The sequence below is a fragment of the Littorina saxatilis genome, linkage group LG4 (genome assembly GCF_037325665.1).
Source record: "Littorina saxatilis isolate snail1 linkage group LG4, US_GU_Lsax_2.0, whole genome shotgun sequence".
Lineage (NCBI taxonomy): Eukaryota > Metazoa > Mollusca > Gastropoda > Littorinimorpha > Littorinidae > Littorina > Littorina saxatilis.
The window spans coordinates 13,721,842-13,736,463 of record NC_090248.1 but is presented as its reverse complement, the minus strand read 5'-3'; the positions used below and the strand labels follow the sequence as shown (position 1 = coordinate 13,736,463).

General features: G+C 42.1%; 1 protein-coding gene across 2 annotated transcripts in view; it reads right to left on the bottom strand.

Annotated features, from left to right (window-relative positions):
* Positions 1–14,622, bottom strand: part of LOC138964015 (transmembrane protein 43-like) — a 156,426-nt gene that overhangs the window by 8,227 nt on the left and 133,577 nt on the right. Inside the window, exons 1-9 of one of the 2 annotated variants that reach the window (XM_070335890.1) lie at positions 8,928–9,102; positions 8,093–8,257; positions 7,034–7,168; positions 6,762–6,856; positions 4,190–4,239; positions 3,861–3,930; positions 1,203–1,273; positions 672–796; positions 366–437 (exon numbers count right to left, since the gene is read on the bottom strand). In XM_070335890.1, the coding sequence (XP_070191991.1) occupies positions 366–437; positions 672–796; positions 1,203–1,273; positions 3,861–3,930; positions 4,190–4,239; positions 6,762–6,856; positions 7,034–7,168; positions 8,093–8,257; positions 8,928–8,942 (798 nt within the window). In that variant the 5' untranslated portion in view covers positions 8,943–9,102. Of the gene's footprint in view, positions 1–365; positions 438–671; positions 797–1,202; positions 1,274–3,860; positions 3,931–4,189; positions 4,240–6,761; positions 6,857–7,033; positions 7,169–8,092; positions 8,258–8,927; positions 9,103–14,622 lie in introns of those variants that run through there. The other variant, XM_070335891.1, reaches the window with a different exon arrangement.

Here is a 14,622-nt window from a genome sequence, read left to right as displayed (position 1 = left end):
CCGCGGCCGCCTGGTGGGTTAATTAAGTGTGGAGATTTTTCCGATCTCCCAGGTCAACTTATGTGCAGACCTGCTAGTGGCTTATCCCCCTTCGTGTGTACACGCAAGCACAAGACCAAGTGCGCACAGAAAAGATCCTGTAATCCATGTCAGAGTTCGGTGGGTTATAGAAACACGAAAATACCCAGCATGCTTCCTCCGAAAGCGGCGTATGGCTGCCTTAATGGCGGGGTAAAAACGGTCATACACATAAAATTCCACTCGTGGAAAAACACGAGTGTACGTGGGAGTTTCAGCCCACGAACGCAGAAGAAGAAGAAGATCTGTGCATTCAGAATTGTAGTTTTAGTTAGAAAAACACTTACCTGGGTGGGAGGTCCAATCGGGGAGGTTTTCAGTAGACCTGCTGCTTCAAACTTAATGCGGATGTCACCAACCTAACAGAAATAACATTTAATGTAAAGCTTCAGAACAAACATCTACCATATATTTGATATAATCAATGCATACAAATGATCCACCTTCCCCAAACACACACACACACACTCTTTCTCTCTCTCACACACACACACACACACACACACACACACACACACATGACACACTCACAAACACAGACAAACACACGCATATGCACAAAACAAGGACACACATGTACACACACACAGTACCTGAGGGTTAGAGGGATTAGATGACTGAAAGTAATATCCTCCATGATACTGCAACGACGCATCACCTGGAGTGATACCTGAGCTGGGAGCAACTTCCTTAAAGTCATCAATCTGGTTGATCAAACCTGCAAAAGAGTATCAAGAAAGAAATTTAACTTATGAGAATATGTAATAAAAGACATTAATAACCTAACATGCACTTTCAATTATGTGGATACCATTCCACTAAAAATAAGAATCACTATTAATCTGACTTTTCTGATAAAATTTCAGAACAAAAATATACTGATATAATGTAGCTACATTCTGGGGTGGAAACGATCTTAAGATTTTGATTCTGACAGAAAAATCAAAGCAAAACTGAAACAATAACCAATACAACAGAAGCAAACCATGAACGGCTAGCCAAAAGTAAAAAGGTGTGCTCCTGTGTACACTATCTTTGAAGCGGATGTTTTTGTTTTCAGGCAAAAGATGGATGCAAAAAGAATGTAATTGTCTATACACACTGCGACAGGTATGAACATTCACCTTCTGACAAGTAAAATGCTCCCACTTGAATCCTTTTAGCAGTTAAAGTCTCCGATGATGCTGGCATGGAACTGAAATGTTGTACAACCAAAAATATAAAAAACTAAATGTCTGCAGAAAAAAAGTAGGGCAGGGGGTGGGGTGGGTTGGGGTGGTGTAAAATATACAGATGTCACATATATATGGAAAGGAAAAAAAAGGTTTCCTCAGATATAAGATATTTACTTCTTTACAGTGAAACCTGGGCGGGGATGTAGCTCAGTCGGTAGCGCGCTGGATTTGTATCCAGTTGGCCGCTGTCAGCGTGAGTTCGTCCCCACGTTCGGCGAGAGATTTATTTCTCAGAGTCAACTTTGTGTGCAGACTCTCCTCGGTGTCCGAACACCCCCGTGTGTACACGCAAGCACAAGACCAAGTGCGCACGAAAAAGACCCTGTAATCCATGTCAGAGTTGGGTGGGTTATAGAAACACGAAAATACCCAGCATGCTTCCTCCGAAAGCGGCGTATGGCTGCCTAAATGGCGGGGTAAAAACGGTCATACACGTAAAAGCCGTGGGAGTTTCAGCCCATGAACGAACAAACAAACAAACAGTGAAACCTCTCTTTACACCTCTCCATCGACTGCCTCCTACCATAAGACCTTGTTTGCTCTGATTTAAATATGCATACTAAACATCTGCAGTCTCACTGGTTCTTGTGCATAGTGAGATTTTTTTTCTGAATTAGTTTTCAAAGTAAAGTGATAAACTGTGTCTTCTTCTTTTACGTTCATGGGCTGAACTCCCACGTACACTCGCGTTTTTTGCTTGAGTGGGATTTTACGTGCATGACCGTTTATACCCCACCATTTAGGCAGCCATATGCCGCTTTCAGGGGATGCTTCAGGGGCGGACGAGGGGGGGGGCACAGGGGGCACGTGCCCCCCCCCTGAAAAAAAAATAAAAAAATAAAAATTGGAAAGCTGATTTTATTACTATTTCTAAGTTCAAATGGCACCAGATGGCACCATTTTGCTTCTTTGGGCCAAAATTTTTTCCGGGGGGGCATGCCCCCGGACCCCCTAGCAAATTCGGGCGCTTCGCGCCCATCACATTCACTTTCGATTCAAAGTGCCCCCCCCTTACAAAGCAACTGATCCGCCCCTGTGCTTGTTAGTATTTTTGTGTTTCTAGAACCCACCGAACTCTGAAATGAATGAAAGGATCTTTTCTGTGCGCACTTGGTCTTGTGCTCGTGTGTACACATGAAGGGGGATAAGGTACTAGCAAGTCTGCACATAAGTTGACCCAGGAGATCAAAAAAAACTCCACCCTTAACCCACCAGACCCAGCCGGATTCAAACACTTAACCTCTCGCTTGAGAGGCCGGCGTCTTATCAAATAGGCCAATGCTATGGAAGGCGAAAAGGGTCAAATGATCGAGTAAAAGGATCGAGTAAAAGGATGCATACTTTTTGCGTTTGACCCTTTCCGCCCTATGCGCGGAAAGGGTCAAACACACGAGCAAAAGTATTGTGCAAAAGGATCGATCCTTTTACTGGATCCGGTGCCGACAAAAAGTGGAACCGGAATTTTACTGGCACACAGTCTGGAGTTCACATTTTGGTGGTAAACTGACTTCAGAGTTCAGTTCGCATGTACGTGCGTCCAGTGTTCTAGATGATCGAACGTGTAGCAAAGACCTGTACGTGTAGATATTCCGTCACCCGTGACTCACTTTTTTTCTCCAATGTTCCAAATCATACGTTATTTACCAAGACTGCAGATCTCGGCTCAAACGCGTGACGTAAAAACTAGATTTGATGACGTTACCCGTACACGTTCCTGTACACGTGCTGAAAGTGGCACATCTAGATCTGTTGCAGACGAACGCTTCGCGCCAAACACTTTTCACACAGTAATCTTAACTACACACCCCTAAATGTACTTGCTAAAACAAGAAGAATTTTTTGTTTATTTCTCTTGATATTTCATGCTCCTTTACGCCGCACCAGAACACGTAATCTACTTACTTTACTTTCTGGATTCGTTCTTTGTGCTAATCCGTTCCATGATTTTCCAAAACAGCGCGATGAAACTGCTCGTTCAAAAGTATCGTGTAAAAGGATCGATCACTTGACCCTTTCCGCGCGTCGGGCGGAAAGGCCGGTCAAACGCGAAAGGATCGATCCTTTTGCACGATCCTTTTGCTCGATCATTTGACCCTTTCCGCGCGTTGGACGGAAAGGGTCAAACGCGAAAGGATCGATCCTTTTGCACGATCCTTTTGCTCGATCATTTGACCCTTTTCGCCTTCCATAAATGCAACCGCCACACCTGTGTCAGTTTGCAATTCATTTTACCCAGGAAGCAGCAAGGCTTTCCAGGTTTTTGGTGTATGTGTCCAAGTGTAATGATGGTCAGATCTGACACCATCATGTACGTGATCCCGTACACGAAAAGGACCAAATCTTTACACACCCACATACTGGACCAAACCAACTATGATTTTTTTAAACGTATAATATTGTTACTGTTAACATTACCCGATAGTTGAACATTATTTCTCTGTAAATTGACAAGCCCAAATTCCCACCTTTTCTACCAAGCGTTACAGATACATGTATTCCTAAAACAGTTCTTTCCCAAGACCATCAGTTTCAGTATTGTCATCTTACCCTGGATTCTCATGGCCGACAGTGCTGTAGAATGATCCGCTGTGAACCACCTCCTGTCGCCATTCTAATGCTGAAATAGAAACAAAACAAAAATAAGAAAAAAAATTACGTATATTTAGTGATTTTGTTAGAAAAACTGCTCAAAACAATGTTCAAGAAGGACGATCAATAAAGCTTAAAAAAAACAAGCAAATATACTACAAGTTCAACCCAAAAACAATGACACACTCTGCACACCCCGTTGTTGTTTACATTCTCCCTTTTTTGTTGCTTACTCAGAGGGTAATAGGTTACTTGACTTTCTCAATTTTTGACAAAAATATACTCACAGTAGGAATAATCTGTTTCTTCTCTAGTTTGATCTCCCTCATTTGTTTCTCTGGAAAAAAACACACAAAAATAAATGGAGCTTAAACAATGACCACGAGTTGATTACTGGAAAATAAACCACGAGTGGGTATTTGCAGCCGCTTGGTAATTCACGAGTGTGCGGAGCACACTCGTGAATTACCAAGCGGCTGCAAATACCCACTCGTGGTTTATTCTCCGCACACTCGTGAATTACCAAGCGGCTGCAAATACCCACTCGTGGTTTATTTTCCAGTAATCAACGAGTTGTCGTCATTGTTTAAGCTATTTATACAACGAACAACACGGGTCGAACATGCAGTCATGCAGACGACATTTTGTCCGCAATTTCATTTCAGCCTAATCACTCAGAGTGTCAAATGCGCGTCATTCAAATAGTCCCTATTCTTTTACTTTATTCTTAGTCTCCGACTCGTCGGCATTATACTTGTCTGGTCTAAATATCGGACCCCATTGCTACGATTAAAACACAATAGCGTTTATATAGCTATTCTGACATTACATTCTGTGTTAAAATCATGTTTTTGTCAGCAACAAGGACCAGAATGGTCCATGTCGTTGATAGCAGACGACGGTTCCCTTTCCGCATGAAGCCACGGAAATAACCGAACATTGAAAAACCCACGGACATGTATTACGGAGAAAACTCGGGATAACCGGATGTTTAGCATTACGTCAATATGCTAGGAATCATATGACGTCATGACGTATCGTGCTTGCCTACGTAGATTGTATATGTTCGAAAGTCTGACTTCTGTTGTGAATTCGCGTGGTGAAGACTGCGGTAAATCTGTAGATGATAAGAGAACAAGGATTGTCTCAGAAGAAACGACTAAATGTTTCAGACCGGTAACTTCATTATTATTATAATGGACGTTCTATGTGACAGGAGAGTTTGCTGATTTTGTGTTAAACATTGGAGAGATCGTCTGCTAGAATCAGAGATAGGTCGCTTCAGATTGCAGCTTCTGGAAATTTGCAAGGTTTGTTGCCTGTTAAAGAACTGGATTTTACACGTACAGTAAGCAACAACAAAAACACACACAAAGCAAATGGCATCGTCTGTCGACTAGTCACAGAAACAAACCTGGCGAGGTATGCGTGTACTTCATACACGTCAGCCATTGTTGTTACAGTTTTGAGTCAACGTTGTACGTATTCTTCCGCAACAGGGTCCAATCGTCTGGGTTTCAAATGTTCTAAAAATAAATTCTAGTGTTGATTATTTTTTAGCCCTCTTTATTCTTACTTCGAATAATCCACGTGTGATTTTTGGTGTAATCAAAGTAGTTCGTTATATATAATTTCTCACTTGTCTAAAAATAATCAACTAGATTTAATCCACCCTTCGGTTCAATCAATCAATCAATCAATGAGGCTTATATCGCGCATATTCCGTGGGTACAGTTCTAGGCGCTCTGCAGTGATGCCGTGTGAGATGAAATTTTATACGGCCAGTAGATTGCAGCCATGTCGGCGCATATTTACCTTTCACGGCCTTATTCCAAGTCACACGGGTATGGTAGACAATTATTAACTGTGCCTAAGCAATTTTGCCAGGAAAGACCCTTTTGTCAATCGTGGGATCTTTAACGTGCACACCCAATGTAGTATACACGGGGGGTGGTTCGGACACCGAAGAGAGTCTGCACACAAAGTTGACTCTGTGAAATAAATTTCCGCCGAACCTGGGATCGAACTCGCGCTGACAGCGGCCAATTGAATACAAATCCAGCGCGCTACCAACTGAGCTATATCCCCGCATATCGGTTGCATTGCAGGAGTTGTATAATTTTTTCTTAACCCTTTCGCTGCCAATCAAAACTTGCGTATGTGCATTCCTGACTGCCAGGGAATATTGGAGTTCGGGGTGTAATAATTCACAACAAATTCTAGCTCCAAACTGGCAGTAGGTAGGTAAGTAAAACCTATGTTATTTTTAAAGGAAATTGAACCAAGAATCTGTTTTTAGTGTCTAATCATGGAAATAATAATTAGTTGGGCTTATAATAATGTTTAAATATGAACTTTTGAAAAATCAGTCCGGAACATCTTCCGGTGCCTGTGGATCAAACACAGGTGGCTGTTTTGCTTGCTCCAAGAAAGGATTATAATCACTGTCATCTACCTGTTTCCAACGAATCGTCCGAAAGAAGATCTCCCCCTTCCCCTGTCAGTATCCATAATCATTTGCACCGCCTGTAGCGTCAGTCCGGCTAAACAACAGTCAAGTGGTTAAACAAAAGTTAACAATAACATGATTATAGCAAATTGTGCTCTTCCTGTTGTTCTTGTTGTTTTTTGGCTGGCTAACTGATCCACACAATTCTTGTTTTTAATTTGATTTATAAACATCCTGTACATAAAAACAAACTGATATTGATAATCACAGCAGAAATTTTGTTCTTGGATTCGCTTTAACTTTGTACAACTCTCAAAACTATGCTAACTATTCCTATAGGTCTGCAAAATTGGAAAATTAGGGCTCTTAAATAATGATACTGCTAAAAACTGTCTGATTTTGTATCCTACCTTTTTGACTCATGTTCAACCCACTGGTACATCTCCACAGTTCTCCTCAGTTTGGCCGCACTGACCGATAACTTGTATACTGGGTCTGATACTGCCTGCAAAGAGTGGGAGATTTGACGATTAAATGAACAAAGACCGTCGGTGGGAGGGGAGGATTAATTCACAGAGGGAATGAACAGAAAGTTTGAAGAGGTTCTTAAACAACGGGAGGGAGTCTTAAAATTAGGGGGGCGGGGGGGAGGGGCACTGTACCTGGATGAAAGAATATATACCTGGTCAGTGTGAAGAGTACCCTGTAGAAACACCAAGTGTCCATTGTTGTTTTCAAACGCAACGTCTGTTGTGTGAAGCGAAAGCAGTTTACTCAGTCCCTCATCCAGTGATTGTGCTGTCTGCACGGCACGACCCTGTAATGAAGTCAAGTCTCTGTCAGAGCAAATGCTAGATGGTGTGGGGCAAGGGTACATAAGGAAGAAAGGGGGTTTGAGGCCAGAGGCATGCATACTGAAGCAGGGAGTTGGATGGGGTCAAAGGAAGAAGATAAAGACTTCAAATATTTACTTCAGCAAGACTTGGTGGGTTTTTTGTGTGTGTGTGTGTGTGTGCGTGTGTACAAGTTGTGAGCTGCACAAGGGAGCTCTCTTCTTTCCTTCACACCATTTAGTTATATATCAAACATCAGTTTATCTTAAAGACAATCAACATTAGCAACAACAAATGCACCAGAAAAAGTCAAAAATTATTAATCTTTCATAATTGACTTTAAAAGTAAGAATAATTTCTCTCCTCAGCAAAAACTGCAAAACTCAACATAGACCCCCTCTATATATATTTAATATTGCTCTCCTGCTACACAAATATCTGTCATTGCAATCAGCTAGTGGTTAAGAACCAAGAACATGATAAGTGACATTTAAAATCAGATGTTAGGCCAAACAAAAAAAATAGGTGTGGTTAAGGTAACATAGCCCCCCAAAATAGGGTAGGAAGGTAGGCAATCCCTTTTTTCTTTTTTTTACTTTTTTTTCTAATGTGTACAAATTAAACCTACTTGACAGGGAAATAAGTGTGCGACTCGAGCGCTTTCGCTTTCATTGCATTTTCTGCACTGGTTTTCTTGTTTTTTGTGTTTTTTTGACAAATGTAATAAAAAGTTAAAGGGTCGGCCCCTAAAAATAGGGTAGGTCGGGTTACTGTAACTACACCTGATTTTTTTGTTTAGGCCTTATCAGTCTAATATGCTTCGAATCTGTCACTTAATTTCATCCCAGGTCATTTTCAGAGTTAAAAATGCTTGTCAGAGCTAGGTTGCCATTTCAAATTTAACTCACCTCATTCCAGAACAGTAGTCCAGAAGCAACAACTAACAGGATCACGCCAACGACGATTGCAACAAGGCTTTGCTTCACTCGTTCACAAAAACCCAAGTTATGTCGATAGGACACACTGGTGTAGGTGTCAGTATGTGGATTATGCATCCCTGGGTCGTCTGGATACTGAAAGATAAAATTACTGATGCTGTTACAGTAAACTACAAATTGCATAGGGTTAAACATGAAAATCGTCAAAGATTCAACAACAAAAAACACTCCAAATTTGGCATTGAAAGTAGAATGTTTTATTGCGAGTAATGCTGAAGCATATATACTGAATTTTTTTTTTTACTTGACTGTTACTCTGAATCTCTGAAGCCTGCATTGTGACCACTATAGTACTTTATAGAAGCAGAAAACGTAGACATGTTCTGTGTTCTTGCCTTATGATACAACTCTTTCCTTGCAGTTGCAATTGCAGCTCTGTTCAAATTTCTCCTTTGTTTTACAACAGCCATTTGTAAACAGAAACCTTTTTTTTTCCTTATTGCTGTTTTATTATTAATGAATTCAAGCACAAACAAAAACAACTTTTTACTTTCCCTCTGACCCGGATTCAAGAACAAGTAACATTCAAAACCGATGGTTTCAAAGTATGATGCCCTTGCAGCATACATCGTGCATCAGAGAAATGCGATGGGTAATTTAAGACTGAAGTTTATAACGGTTATTGCTGACGTGGCCTTAAAAACACTAGTTCGCATGTAAGAAACTCAGAACATGATGATGAATGATTCATATAAAAATGACGAAAGTCCAAAAGAGACCACTCAACATGCTGTCACAAACTCACCCTTTGTCGGTACATCTTACTCCGTGGGAACTATGCTACTGTGACAAATAAGCGTCAGCACCTGTCTTTTACGTTATCTTCTAAAATTGTGCCAACAACATTTGATCGAAAACGATTAAGTTCAAAAGCTTCAACGCAACTCGCTGTCAGTGTGTCAACCTTGTTTACGTTTGGGTTGACTCCCTTCCTACAGGGTAGATAATGCTCACAATATTACTAACTCGGTAACGTCCCTTGTTCCGTTTGTAACCTCGGTGGCTCAGTCGGTGAAAGCTGACCTGCTCCAGTTCACGCTATGCGTATGGGGCGCCATGTAAGCCTACCCAATAATTTTGTCTTGCACATTCCGATTTGAGCGAGGACAGAACATTCAAATAAGTCGACTAGGATTCACAGATAGTCAGTTCAGAAAAATACAGTGACTATTTCAGTTAATCGTAACCCAACACTGAAATACAAACTTGACTAGATAAACCGATCTCTGTGACGAGTATTCAAGGACGTGGCACTGACGGTCGGAGGCTGATTGCGCCGTGACTGACCAACTAATGGCAACTCATCAGTGACACGACATTATACAACCGGCGTTCGCCTGTCAGTCTAATCAGTGACCGTACCCCATGCCTTGGTGTGAGCTTTCACAAACTGCCGCGGATTCAGTCAAACTTAGGCTACTCAGTCTTCAGTTACACTGGGCGGCCACACACACTGACACACACACACACACACACACACAGGCACACACACACACTCTCACACACACATGCATGCCCGCTTGTGCACAGTCAGTCAGTCAGTGACGCGGACACGCACACACTACTGACACACGAGACACACTGACTCGACATACACTCAGACACACAGCTCGGACACACACACACACACACACACACACACACACACACACACACATAGGTGGTTTTACAGTCATTTGGGGTCGGCTGTGTATCAAAATGCCATCTTGCTCAAAACACAGGCATTTGGGGTCTCTTTTGTTTTAAGTGTTAGAAAGTTTCTTAAAACTTCAATGAGCGTTAAATGCCATTTTAAAGTGTGAAAACTCATTTCAGGAGGTTATTACATAAAATGCAACCTCCAGCGTGATTTTTAGAAAAACAGACATTTGGGGACGATGTTTGCTGTACAGCAGTGAAATGGGGACGTATGTGTACACAAAGTGCAGAGCTAGAATTACGTTATCGGTGCTATGAATGTTTTAGGTGTTAGAAAGTTTGTTAAAACTTCAATGAGCGTTAAATGCCATTCTAAAGTGTCAAAACTCATTTCAGGAGGTTATTACATAAAATGCAACCTCCAGCGTGATTTTTTAGAAACAAACAGGTATTTGGGGACGATGTTTGCTGTACAGCAGTGAAATGGGGACGTCCAAAAGTGCAGAGCTCCCGCAGAGCTATATGAATGGTTTCATCACATACATGGCGCTAGGCGACATATGTTGTGAAAAATTTTACAAATCACGTTTTTGCGCCCGATATTTTCTTGTCATCTCCAAAGTCAAGGGACAAACACGAAATTCCTTGACTTTTGGGGTAGCGCGACTCTGTTAATTTTAGGAATTAAAAAAAAAAATTCATTACTAGGATGTCCCATCGTTGGGAAATTCCGGTCGCTTCCTCCGAGTGGAAAGCTAGCAGTGACAGAGTCGCACTACCCCAAGTCAAGGGATCTATTAGTCCTGTTTCGCCGTTATCCCAATTCGCCCCCATCCCATTTTGGCGACATTTCTCAGGCCTAGTGTCATTTTACCACCATATCATGTACCAATAGCCCCACATCCCATTTTGGTGCAATCCCGTTTGGCCGTTAGCCCATTTCGCCCCCATCCCATTTTTGCGACATTTTACAGGCCAAGTGTCATTTTACCACCATGTCATGTACCATTAGCTCCACTTCCCATTTTGGCGCAATCCCGTTTCGCCGTTATCCCATTTTGCCCCCATCCCATTTTTGCGACATTTCATAGGCCATGTGTCATTTTACCACCGTGTCAAACCACTAGCGCCACATTCCATTTTGTCGCCATGCCGTTTTGCCGTCATCCCATTTTGCCGCCATCTCTATTTCGCGACATTTTGGATTGTGGCAAAAATGGAATTTGGCGTAAACGGAATGTCTTCCTAGTTGAATAACGCAGTATAGTAGTATAGTGAGGCTTGGCAAGAAGAATAAATAAAAAATGTGATGGCGGCCAAATGGGATGGTGTCAAAATGGGATGACGTGCTATTGTTATGACACGGTAGTAAAATGACGCTTGGCTTGTGAAATGTCGCGACAATGGGATGGGGGATAAATGGAATACGGTGAAACGGCATGGCGGCCAAATGGGATATGGTGTCAAAATGGGATGTCGCGCTATTGTTATGACATGTTAGTAAAATGCCCTGTCACGTAGTCTCAATCCAAATTGGAAATCCATAGCATCATCATTATAATCATCCTCATCTCATTAATCATCCAAAATTATAAATTTTATAAAATGACGCTTGGCTTGTGAAATGTCGCGAAAATGGGATGGGGAAAAAATGGGACGGCGGCAAAATGGGATTGCACCAAAATGGGATGTGGATCAGCCACTAGATTTCCAATTTTAAAGTCTTAGGTATGACCCGGTGTGACGTTTTCATCTTTCGCCGTGTTGATATTTCGATTTTCGGCCTCGTTGATCTAGTATAAACTCTACACTGAACAAAAAAAACACCCTTCGATAGTACTGATGAGCGACCTTGTGTACCTTACATTCATGGGGCCAAATTTGTCCAACCAATTATTTTATTTAACTTAGAAATTTGATTCATCCTAAAATGTTTCCCTTCTTACTCAAGGGACGTAACCACTCGGTACACGTTTTCGAAGAATTCGATTTTGGGAGTGAAATCTATTTAATTTCACAACCAATTTTTTTCACATGCAAGAAACTGACATGCTTTTCGTCCATAAATAATTTCTCTTCTTAATTTTACCAGGAAACAACATTTCGGTCTCGAGTAAATATCGAGGGGGAAATATGTACACAGGCAAAAGATGAAATCGTGACACCGGCCGAGGTTCAAACCCACGACCTCCCGATCACGGGGCGGACGCCTTACCACTAAGCTAATCGTGCCGGTTTACCCTTGAGTGACAGACGGACAGACAAAAGAATATACAGACAGACCGTAATTAACACAAACACACACACTCAGCAGAGCAAAGCGGTATAACACACAAACTCAGCAGAGCAAGGCAGTATTACACACACAGACTCTGCAGAGCAACTAAGTCGGTGACACACAGACACAGTTATTTGGGGACGATGTTTGCTGTACAGCAGTGAAATGGGGACGTCCAAAAACCGATAGCTCTGCGCTGTGCTATGAATGGTTTCATCAGTTACATATGGCGCTAGGCGACATAAGAGTATTTCCAATCCAGTCAGTAGCTAGCATTCACGACCCTGACAACGGATGGTTTGAGTCTGATTTATGAGAATGAGAATGAGGGAGAGAGAGTTGTATTAAATTGAATTGAATTAAATTGAATTTATCTTTCTCTTAACACTGTAACAGAACAAGAAATGCTAAAATGTTTTTTTTCCATCCCGCCCTCGCCCATTGAGTTGAAATAGAAGTTAACCACATTATGTTTGAAAATGTTCCAGTGCTTTATGTACAATAATGTTTCAATACAATCATAGTGTATTAACATTTTACCAGTATCAGCTGCAAAATAGAAGTAGTGCTTTACAAGTTTCGAAAGAGAAACAGCATGTAATGATACGTAAATGGTGTACAGCAGTGAATTGGGGACTGTTTCCCAAACAGCAGTCAGATGGGGTCTGGTTGTTGTACAGCAGTCATTTGGAGGCACAAGCTAAAACTGCTTCAGAGATGTGTGTTTTTCATTGGCTTTGATCTCCGCTGAGAGGGAGAGAGTCAGAAAGAGCGACATAGACAGATAGACAGAGACAGAGAGACAGACCGAGACAACAAAGGAGAGGTTAAGGACACCCCCTTACCCTTGAGTGACAGACGGACAGACAAAAGAATATACAGACAGACAGACCGTAATTAACACAAACACACTCAGCAGAGCAAAGCGGTATAACACAAACTCTGCAGCAAGGCAGTATTACACACACACACACACACACTCTGCAGAGCAACTAAGTCGGTGACACACAGACACAGGTATTTGGGGACGATGTTTGCTGTACAGCAGTGAAATGGGGACGTCCAAAAACCTGTGCTTGTTTGTTTGTTTGTTTGCTTCACGCCCAGCCGACCACGAAGGGCCATATCACTGCGGTGCTGCTTTGACATATAACGTGCGCCACACACAAGACAGAAGTCGCAGCACAGGCTTCATGTCTTACCCAGTCACATTATTCTGACACCGGACCAACCAGTCCTAGCACTAACCCCATAATGCCAGACGCCAGGCGGAGCAGCCACTAGATTGCCAATTTTAAAGTCTTAGGTATGACCCGGCCGGGTTTCGAACCCACGACCTCCCGATCACGGGGCGGACGCCTTACCACTAGGCCACCGTGCCGGTATGGTTTGAGTCCTGTTTGTGAGAACGAGAATGAGGGAGAGATGATTGTATTGAATTGAATTGAATTAAATTGAATTGAATTGATCTTTATCTTAACACTGTAACAGAATAGGAAATGCTAAACTACTTTTTTTTTTCATCCCGCCCTCGCTCATTGAGGTGAAATAGAAGTTAACCACATTATGTTTGAAAATGTTTCCAGTGCATTATGTACAATAATGTTTTAATACAATCATAGAGTATTAACGTTTTACCAGTATCAGCTGCAAAATATAGTAGTAGTGCTTTACGAGTTTTGCAAGAGAAGCAGCATGTAATGATACGTAAATGTGATACAACAGCGATCAAAGTTCAAGTCTGAAGGTAGGCTCTGAGTAGTGTAACCAGTGCATGCAAATCCTTGGCGATATGATTTATCTCAATAAGGTACAGTGTTCGTCGCACATCCGCAGGCTCCTCAATAAATGCCAGTCGTTCTGATTCATCATAACTCATGTCTGCTTTGTCCCTGAATAACGTCCAGTACAATGTTTCAGCTTTGGTACAATCGTAGGTGAACATGAAGTCATCTGATTTTGCAAGCAGCTGTTTGGATGAAGCATTGTACACCATTCTAATCACTTTCTTTCGTGTTCTGGGGTTCGTAGTAATTTCTAAAGCAAGTGCTTTTACTTCCCCTAGACTGTACTCCCTTTCCAAAGCATCCTTTTCAGCTTTAGTCAACTGCTTTTCCACTGGTTCCTCTGTATCACTCTCTGACGTAAAATATCTGTCCTTGTCACTGTCAGTGGCCACGCATGTGGAGTCAACGGATTGCTGCAAGGCAGGTTCCGTCAGCTTGGATGGAATGTGGCTCCGTGATTCACGTGCTTCAATGTTCACAACACAGCTTGCCTCGCTGTCAATGCGTTCGCCGGCGTGTAGTCTCATTTTCTGTTTGTGCCTAACGTCGGGAACTTTGTCGTACGTGTTTGTGTGAATTATGCCTGATGTTGTGCTGGCATGATTTCGCAGATGATCGATCAGCTGTATCAACAGAAGAAACGCATACCTCTTTGCTGTTAAATTGTTGGGATCATTGTCTGTCACGTCTGAGCTGCGAAGGGGTTTTGTTTACGTTGCGTTGACTAGCTCGGCAAA